At 38.6% G+C, this 10,872-nt stretch overlaps 1 protein-coding gene across 1 annotated transcript in view; it reads left to right on the top strand.

Moving 5' to 3' along the window:
* Positions 1–2: 2 nt before the first annotated feature.
* Positions 3–10,872, top strand: part of Slc12a2 (solute carrier family 12 member 2) — a gene marked incomplete at its 5' end in the record, with an annotated part of 101,428 nt that continues 90,558 nt past the window's right edge. The window contains one exon of the mRNA XM_015500864.2: positions 3–578. Coding sequence (XP_015356350.1) covers positions 3–578 — 576 coding nt within the window. The remainder of the gene's footprint in view (positions 579–10,872) is intronic.

Genomic DNA, 10,872 nt, shown 5'->3' with positions numbered 1-10,872 from the left:
GGCCGGCCCGGGGACGGGGCTGGGGAGAGCCCCTGGGGCCCACTCCGAGCCAGAGCCGCTTCCCAGGGTGGACCTGGTTTCTGAGAACGCTGGGGCGGGCCGCGGCGGCGGCGGCGGCGGCGGCCGCAGCAGCCGCAGCGGCTGGAGCAGGGGCAGAGGCAGGGGGCAAGGAGATCCCAGCGGACGGGAAAACCAGCGGTGAGAGCGGGTCCGCCAAGGCTAGCGAGGAAGCCAAGGGCCGCTTCCGTGTGAACTTCGTGGACCCGGCTGCCTCCTCGTCTGCGGACGACAGCCTGTCGGATGCGGCGGGGGTCGGAGGCGATGGGCCCAACGTGAGCTTCCAGAACGGCGGGGATACAGTGTTGAGCGAGGGCAGCAGTCTGCACTCGGGCGGCGGCAGTGGTCATCACCAGCACTACTACTATGATACCCACACCAACACCTACTACCTGCGCACCTTTGGCCACAACACCATGGACGCGGTGCCCAGGATTGATCACTACCGGCACACTGCCGCGCAGCTGGGCGAGAAGCTGCTCAGGCCCAGCCTGGCAGAACTCCACGACGAGCTGGAAAAGGTGAGCTCTCCCCGCCTCCCATCCTCTGGTGCGTGCTGACCGCAGGATGTGGCCACCGACTCTCTCGGGTGAGGTGGTGGGAATGGACAGCCTGGCTCGCTGGCATCTCTGGATTCAGCTGTCAGGGGTGGAATTGCAGTGGAATGTAACTTAATCTCTTAAAAGTTTGCAGCGGGTTAGGCTGGTTACGTGATACTGGAGAGGGCTGCGTTTAGTTTAACAACCTTCCCCGTCCAGTTACGTCGTGTACACTGTCTTTCTCACCCATGCTTGACAATTACCACCTCACTGAGTTTATAGTTGTGTTTGTGGGCCCTGCGAAGGGAGTGTGCAGGAGGTTTAGGTGAGGACCTCTCTGGGGAGAGGGCGGAGAGCACCTACCATCTGTGTCTTTTTAGATTGTAGCGTATGGCTTATGTACACCCATTAGAGAGCCTATGAGCTGTGGTGTTTGAAGGAAAATCTTAATAGGGTGTGTTTGTGGTCTATGAATTATTAAGCTCAAAATTTTGCAATCTTGAAAGTTCAGAGGATTATAGGAATCTTGACTCTTGGGATATGACATTCCTAATAATGGTACAAATTAATTTTTTTTGTAAACCTTTTGGAAGAGTGCTCTATATCAGAAAACTTTGACAAACAGGCAAGTCATTAAAGAAAACGGTGTGGGGGGGGTGCGGTGGCTGGGACAGAAGAATTGATTTTTCTCTGAAGAATGCTCAGAAAGACCATCTGGAGTGTTTGCACAAGTGATCATACTTGGTAAAGAGAAAACTGTCCCCTTACACTTGTGAGTGACTTCAGTAATTATATTTTTTAAGAGCCCATTAGACATGTTTCTTCAAGGTTCAAAACCATTATTTTGAAATAACATTGATGCTTTTGACACTCGGTTAATATTTAACATTTTTTATGGGTGGGGATTACTTGAAGTCTGCCCATGCAAGTCTATAACGACTACATTGATGGAATTTGATGTGGGCAGAGTTGGTACCACATAGATTGAAATGATCATTGTGTGGAAAAGTTTAAATCTATTAAGTGTGTTAAGTGTGTGATTTCTTTTTGACATGATTATTTGATTGCATATATTTATTTCATACAAGACTGGACTGGTCCTAATGTAAAAGTAATATTCACAATTTGACGTAATTGCATAGGTCCCATCTCTGACAGCTTATTGATTATTTAAAAGCCTGACATCATTTAGGTTTAGATAATACTATTTCTGTTGTTTTATTATGGTATTTTGTCATCAAAAGCAAAACAATTTCTAAAACACTTCTTTAAGTGTTTAAACTTCTGGAGTTTATTTTTTCAAATCTTTTTTCAGCACTTCAAATCTGTGTTAATAACAATAGATATGGGGTTGGTAATATTCCTTTTCTTAGAGCATTGTTGCTATTGAAAATATAATACAAATATGTTTCAGATTTATTTAACCAAGTCCAAGTAGTTTAGCAGTCAAGCCAATCTGTATTTAACCCATAAATTCTAGGAAGACTCTAAATTGGAAGTTTTTTTTTTTAATTTAAAACTCTGCCACTAACAAAGCACTTTAGGTTCTTCAAGACTTTAGTTTTATTTTGAAGTTGTATTTGCATTTTTGTTTTTGGCATTTTTGTTCATCTAAAAAAGAGAAGACTTGTGCTGTTATCTGTATGATAGTTTAAAAATTTATCCAACCCCTCAGCCTTGGATTCCTCAACTAGGGAAAAAGTGCAATAAAAATAGAGGGCCACGTTCAGCACCTGAAAATAATGGCTAGTGCAGTTTTTGTTCCACTCATATTGGCCCTTCAAAAAGGGCAAAATTTAAACTCTGATATATCAATATTATATTATCTTAATTACTTCATTTTTAGATGAATATGTATATTTATATCATACATACACACACACATAGATTTTTTTTTTTTTTTTGAGACAGAGTAAGTTGGGACTGGCCTTGAACTTTGTAATCCTCCTGCTTAGCCTTCCAAGTCATTGGGATGAATATATTATATAAAATGTTAAAATTAGGGTTTGCTTTATGCAACAGGTAGTATGATCAATTCTTTAGTTTTCTTTATTTTCTTTTTTGGTACCAGCTTTTTTTGTTTTGTTTTTTTGATCTTGCCAAGTTGCTTAGGGCTTCATTAAATTGCTGAGACTGGCTTTAAACTTGCGATCCTCCTACCTCAGCCTCCAGATCCCCTGGAATTAATAGCATAAGCCATCCTGGGCTAATTTTTTTAGTTTTTTTTTTTTTTTTAAAAACCTTCTTTTGCATATGCTAGGCAAGCATTCTACCACTGAGCTACATCCTCAGTCCCCAATCAAGTTTCTTTCTGGACTCTGGAAGAAGTTGGTAGGGTTAACTTAAACACATATTGAAGATAAATTGCTTAGAATTTTAGCAGATGGGTTAAAGAAATAGGTGTGATATTAGGTAGTACAAATATGCCTATATACCACTGTTGAAGGGGGGGCAGGCAAGGGAGTGGTGATAAATTGGGTTGGCTAGATCCCTAAAAGTTGTTTCTACTCTGTGTAGATTGACTTCTATCTCTGTAAAACCATCTATAATGTTTCCATTCCTTAGTGAACTATAATATTTAGAATTTCTGTAACATTTAATTCTAGCTTTTGATTGATTGTTAATACTCTACTTTGGTCACTAAGTGCTTTAGTATCTATCATGGGTCTAACTCTGTGCTAGGAACTATGGAAGAAGTCAAAGGTAAGTGCTCCAAAAACTTGTTAGGAAAAAGAATTATATTGTCTTTCACTTGAATTTCTTTCATTACTCAACACTGACCTTTTAAAAGTATTTTGCCCAAATGTCCAACTGTAGAGGAACAAATATCCTTGGTGTAGCTTGCTGTGTTAAGCAGCCATTCTAGAAACAAGACTCATGAGGTCTCTCTTTTATCAAATATTATTTTGGGAAAGGGATGTGTTAGATGTTGGCTACATGATTGTGATACCATGGGATGAAGGATGATGCAGTATTAGCAAAATAGATACTGCTTCTGCCTAGACAGACATTAACCAAATAGTTTAACAAATTACATAGTTATAAATGAAATACTATGTTATAATTGAAATACCACTGAGCTACATGAAATAAAAGTAAACTTTGCTAGTGAAGATGTAATAGGACCTAATTTTAATTGGGTTTTGGGAAGGTGTAAGTGTGACATTGATGCTTGAACCTGAATGAACCTGATGACAAAAAAAGAGCAAATAAAAAGATAGATGTAAAATTGTTATATGTTCAAAGACCTAACGAGAGGCTGGTATATCTAATTATAAATGTAATGGGAAGCTATGAAGGATTATGTATGAGGGAGCAACAGGATCCATTTTGCTGGCTGCTGGGAGTAGAGTGGATTGGCAAGGGTAAAAAATGAAAGCAGGGAGACTCAAACTGTCACAGTGGTCTCATTGAAAAATAATAAGGGTTGGTGACAGAACAGATTGGATATGGCTGGCTTGGATGCAGAACAGAGAGAAGATGATTCTCAGATTTTTTTGAACTTTAATAACTAAATAGGTAGTGGTATTGTTGCCTGAGGTGGGAGAGATGGGAGGAAGAATAGATTTGGGGTGATGGACAGAAAGAATTGTTTGAATAGACTCTAAGACATCTTATTAAAGAGTCATTGGGAGGAGGAAGGCAAAAAAAAATTATATACATACATATATATATCTGCCTCTCTCTTCTCTTTCCATATATATTCTTATTCATCAAATCCTTAGAGAGTGTATGTGTACACGTGTGTATAGATTTAAAGTCATGGACAAAAAAGTATTAGGGGGAATGGGTAGGTAAGAGAAGAGAGACTGGACATTCAGAACACCTAAAGGTATGTTAGAGATTGAGCTGCCAGACCAGTGACAGATAGCTGCCTAGAGATTGAGTGTAGGGGCACTTAACTACTGAGCCACATCCTTGTCCCTTTTTTAAAATTTATTTTGAGACAACGTCTTACTAAGTTGCCAGGGCTTTGCTAAATTGCTGAGGCTGGCCTCGAACTTGCCATCCTCCTGCCTCACCTCCCTAGCTGCTGGGATTACAGGAATGCGCTACCATACCCAGAGAGAAAAGAGTTTTTAAAAAGGCAGAAATTCTTCAAAACTGCAAAAAGTAAAACCAAAGTAATGATTTCTGTTGCTATAGGAAGATATAAAAAGTGGGGAATACCAGTGAAGTATTTGATGGGCAACTTTAACATGTATGATAGGAATCATGATTATCAAACATGGAAAAATGGAGTGGTGAATATTTATACTAGCTCTTACTAGATTTAAAAGGCTCTACCAGTGAACTATACCCCATACCCTAGAGCATTATTAAAGCTTTCTTTTCTTTAAGAGTTGCACTACTTTTGCATTTGTCCTTAGGCCTAGACTTGGGAACCTTTTGCCAATGTTGTGTGAATTCATTGTATGTGGACTATTTTTGCCTTTCTCCTTAATAAAGGAAAGGTAAAGAAGGTAGCTATATTATTTTTAATGCTTCTCTGCACTTGTTAGTTTTTCATTTAATTACTAAGAAATAGGTTTTTACACATTTTGCTTATGATAAAATGATCTCATGGACACTGAAGATATTGCTTAATAGCTCTTCATTAAAAGAAGTAGAGCTGGACTTCACTCTTGAGTTTTTTGACTCTAATGCCAGAAGCCTGTGTCTTCAGATTCTTCTTTCTTATCTTCTGCCTATTACCCAGACTTGTTCTAAGCCTAGCAGGGATGTTGAGTTGGAGATAGGATCACCATCACCCCTCCTCACTGACACCCTGAGAGTTGAATGATTACATAATGAATAGAAACAAGGAATACCTGTGATGATGTAATTGGTACTGCAACTAACTCCTTAACTAGAATCTGAGTTTATGCCTCATTTATTTCAAAAAAGATTTGTTCACTGAATAGATGAGGGTGGACAATTCTTATCAGCACTTAATAAAAGACTTTAAGTAACAATTGTGATATCACCTCTAACACTGAGCTGCTTCTTTGGGTGGGTGGTATTGATTCTGGAGAAAAAATTCCACACCCTACTAATTACTTCAGGAATTGCTTGATTCCTTGAAGGTCACCCTGGAGGAATAAGAATATGTCACATATGGGGAAGTATCTAGGAGTAATTTCCAGAATTTAGTAAATCTGGAACCCTTATATGGGGAAAAGTCAGATTTGTCCTGTTTCACAATTTTGCTACGGGCTGCTAAATCCATGCCCGTGGCCACTGAAGTCTGACTTACACAAACTGGATACATTCCCTAAATACATACCAACTGACTACCTGGGTAGAAGGAAAAATAAATTTGGGGATATAAAATATGGCAAAAATATATTTATGTGTCTAATCATAATTGATGTCTTCTTGATATTATTTGTGTTAATACTCTCAGTCCTGTGAGACTGGAACTTAAAGCAACAAAATTGAATTTTTTGGTTCTTACACATTAAGTGTCTTTGCTTTCAGTGATTCTTAATTATGTTTCATATATGTGTTTGGGAAGTCCATAGTACTTATTAAGTTGGCTCCATGCTGAAGTGAGATGAATGTGAATTCTCTTATTCATCAAATCCTTACAGAGCATCAACAACAGCATCATTAGAAGTGGGGGAATATAGCAGTGAACAAAACAAAGTCATGGGGCTTTCATTCTAGTTGTAGGAGACAATAAACAAATAGATCAGATGTAGTACTGTGAAGAAATTAAATCAGGGTGAAAAAAAAAGATGGCTAGATAGAAATGACTGCAGTCCTGGTATTTCGGAGTAGTTGAGGAAAACCTCTCTGATATGGGGGCGCATACTAGAAGGGAGTGAGGGATCATCCCATGTGTTTATAAATCAGCTTTTTCATGACTTTGACCAAAAGACCTGATAAGAACAATTTTAGAAGAGAAAAAGTCTATTTGGGGCTTAGGTTTCAGAAATCTCAGTTCATAGATGACCAACATCATTTCTCTGAGCCTAAGGCAAAGGTAGAATGTCATGGCAGAAGGGTGTGACAGATAGAGGTAGCTCAGGACACAACAATTGGGAAGTACAGTAGCACTCAGCTCAACACACTCAACAATATGAGCCCCAAAGGCATACCCTCAGTGACCCATCTCCAGCCACATCCTACTTGCCTACAGTTACCACCCAGTTAATCCATTTAAGTGGTTTAATGTACTGATTAGGTAAGACTTGATCATTTTACCTCTTACTGTTCTTGTATAGTCTCACACATGAGTTTTTGGGGGACAGCTATCTAAACCACAACATCATGCAAATATCAGGAAGAATGTTCTAGGCACAGGAACAGCAGACACTAAGACCCTGAGATGGGAATATGTTTGGTGTGATAAAGGAAATCAAGACTGAAGTGGTAAGACACTTGATAGAAGAGTAATGAGAACCTTAGTAGTGTAGATCTTTGTAATACATAATAAAAACCTAGGGGTTTGTCCCTACAATGGTAGTACATTGTTGTGTTCTTTGTGCTGGTTTTCAAATTTGAGATACTCTAATGCAGACAGGTAATAGACAAATAGTAACTGTCAGATCTGGCTTCAATTCTTAGATAATTATATCCTGAATTGAATTAAGTTACTAATTATTAAATATCTGCCATGTTCAGAAGCTCTCTTTTGGCTAGGAACAACCTTGCATACCAGGTAATTTACAAATAGACAAACTCAGGTTAGTAGCAACTTAACTGAAATCTCACAGCAAGTAAGTGGCAGGCACAGGATATTAGGGAAGGTGAGGTATTAAGGAAAACGTCTATTTTTTTAAAGTGGCCTATTAAAATTTTTATAGAAGTCAGACTTACAAGCAATAATTGTTGAGTTTAACTCCTGATGAATTCATTTGAAATTATTGGGTGTTGATATATGTCTTATGGAACTTAATGGTTCCAGGCATAAATATTTAAGCTTTACTATTTTAGAAATCAAGTTTTATGATAAGCTACTCTCGATTTCAGAGGAAGAATTTTTCTTTGGATATTAAAATGTGAATTTATTTTCCTTAGTCAATAGTTTTAATCTCAAAATTTTAGTTTAAAATAAAAACATCACAAAAATTGTATGCTTAAATGTATTTACTTAAAATGTGTTAGCCATTTGTCTTTATGACAAAATATTTGAGGAAACAACTTAGAAGAGGAAAGAGTTATTTTGGCTCATGGTTTCAGAGGTTTTAATCCATGGTCCACTGACTCCATTGCTTTGCCTGTGAGTTGAGGTAGGACATCATGGCAGAGGGCGTAGTATAGAAAAGCTAATTACCACATGGCAGCCAGGAAGTGGTGGGTGGGAAGTAGCCAGGGATAAGATATAGTCCCCAAACGCATACCCCCAAAGTGGTCCCACTCACTTTGTCTAGGTCCTACTTCTTCCATTTTCCATCACTTCCCGGTAACACTGAATCTTGTCAGTGAATGACCCATTGATGAGGTTAGAGAAGTTAGAGCTCTCGTGATCTAGTACCTTCCCCCAAATTCCACTTCTGAACATTGCTGCACTAGGGACCAAGCCTTTAATAACACATGAGACTTTGGGGGACATTCTGAATCCAAACCATGACAAAATATTTATTATTTTATTATGGAGAGAAAATAATAGAGCAAGTTTGGAAAATAAAGTAATATCAAACCTTTAACATTTTTGCATTTTTATGTATGTTTGTTTTTGTGGATTGAGGGCTAGAATTTAGGGCCTTGTGGATGCAAGCACTGTACCACTGAACTACATCCCCAGCTCCTTTGTGCATAATTTTAAACTGTAATTTTATATCCCACTTTTTACATCGAGCACTAAATGTGCACTTATTAGTAAATAGGGAATGAAAGTTTTGTATGTCACCTAAAGCAATCTTCTATTTAGGTGAATATTTATAAAATACTCTCAGGTACATGTACCATAATGCTGCCCCCGACCCGGGCGGGCAGCTGAACTTAAGATCGCTCATGAATTTCCATGGACACCAAATAAAACACACACACACACACACACACACACACACACACACACACACACACACTTTACCTTTAAACAAGCTTCAGGCTGGCTTTTCGCTTGGCCTTAGGCTCCCCAAATAGGAGAGCAAGAGAAAGTCACAAGAGGCTGGCAAGAAGTGGGTTTTATTGGGGGGAGGGAGACCTTTGTTCTTAGAAAGTTCCATCCAAAAAAGACCACAGGGGGCAGGGTTACAAGGGATAGGCCAATGTAATTCAACCCAGGGGGCATTGCCTACATCTGAAGACTCAACTTCCTGAACCACCCTCAACTTCCTGAACCGGGACAACGCCCAGATCACTATGAAATGTAGTGATGGTCAAGGCCTCTCTCTTCAGGATGGAAGGCACGAGTCATTCAAAGTGGCTCCCCACACCATAACTTGCCTTTTCCTCTATATACTGTTTAGTCCGTTTACATTTGTTTTGATTTACTTATAATTAAGTTGGCTATCTCATTTGTTGTTTGTTTCTCTAATCCTTTCCCTGCCATCTTTTGTGCTGATTTTTAAAAAAAAATTTTTTAGTGTTCCATTTAGTTCTATTGACTTTCTAGTGATCTCTTTGCATTTTTCTTTTTAGTGCTTGTTCTACTAAGCGTAATGAATATCTTTAGCGAATAAGTAGAAAACTTTCCTCAGAATCCTTATTGTTGTATAAATGGTAAATCCAGTAATATGTTTTTTGTACTTTTTGTAAGCAGTTGTATAGCTTTTAAGAAGAGAGAAAAGAATACATGAATGTATATATGCATACATACACACATATTTCCATTGTTTTTCATTTCCTAGAGATTTATGTTTCCATTTGATACTGCTTCCTTAAGTACTTCTTGTAATAGAGGTGAGCTGCCCACAAGTTCTCTTTAATTTTTATTTATCTGAACATGTCTTTATTTTACTTCAGTTTTTGTTTGTTTTTGTTTTTAACTGGGAATTGAACTATTAAACTCGGGCGTTTTAACTCTGAGCCACATCATCAGCCCTTTTTATCTTTTATTTTGAGACAGGGTCTTGGTAAGTTAATTAGGGCCTCAATAAGTTGCCTAGGCTGGCTTTGAATTTGTCCTGCCTCAGCCTTCTGAGTCACTGGGATTACAAGTCTGCAACTGACTTTTACTTGAGTTTTGAAGGGTAGTTCTACTGTATATAAACTTATTAGTTGACAGGGTTTTCTTTTTAAAAAAATTTTATTTTTTAGTTATAGGTGGACACAGTATCTTTATTTTATTTTTATATGGTGCTGAGGTTTGAACCCAGTGCCTTAATGTGTGCTAGGCGAGTGCGCTACCACTGAGCCACAACCTTCTTTTCAGCCCTTTAAGCATATTGTTCTGGTGTCTTCTAACCTCCCTCATTTCTGGTTAAGAAGTTAGACAACTGTACATGGTGTGTTCTTTTTCTCTGTTTCAAGATTTTCTCATTGTCTTTGGCTTTTAGCAGGTTGTACCTAGGAGTGTTTTTCTTTGTATGTGTCCTATTTACATTTAAATTTCTTTTTTTTAAATTTTTTATTATTTTTTAAATTTTATTTTATTTTTATTGGTTGTTCAAAACATTACAAAGCTCTTTACATATCATATTTCATACATTTGATTCAAGTGGGTTATGAACTCCCATTCTTACCCCAAATACAGATTGCAGAATCACATCGGTTACACATCCACATTTTTACATAATGCCCTATTAGTAACTGTTGTATTCTGCTACCTTTCCTATCCTCTACTATCCCCCCTCCCCTCCCCTCCCATCTTCTCTCTCTACCCCATCTACTGTAATTCATTTCTCTCCTCGTTTATTTTCCCATTCCCCTCACAACCTCTTATATGTAATTTTGTATAACAATGAGGGTCTCCCTCTATTACCATGCGGTTTCCCTTTTCTCGCCCTTTCCCTCCCACCTCATGTCTCTGTTTAATGTTAATCTTTTCTTCCTGCTCTTCCTCGCTGCTCTGTTCTTAGTTGCTCTCATTATATCAAAGAAGACATTTGGTATTTGTTTTTTAGCTTCACTAAGCATAATCTGCTCTAGTGCCATCCATTTCCCTGCAAATTCCATGATTTTGTCATTTTTTGCCGCAGTCAGCTACAGCAAATAACCGGGGGGCTGGGGGGGGATGGGGGGGGCTGGGGGGGTTGGACGAACAACTTATATGCTTGATACAGCAGGAGTGGGAGCCGTTTATTGCAGGACAGGAGCAGTATTTATACATTCCACACAGCTTATCTAATTAGCATAAACTAGATACATCAGTCAACCAATAAGGAATCTCCACACTTAATGGCTC

Source organism: Marmota marmota, unplaced genomic scaffold (genome assembly GCF_001458135.2).
Source record: "Marmota marmota marmota unplaced genomic scaffold, marMar, whole genome shotgun sequence".
Lineage (NCBI taxonomy): Eukaryota > Metazoa > Chordata > Mammalia > Rodentia > Sciuridae > Marmota > Marmota marmota.
This window is presented reverse-complemented; position numbering and strand designations above follow the sequence as displayed.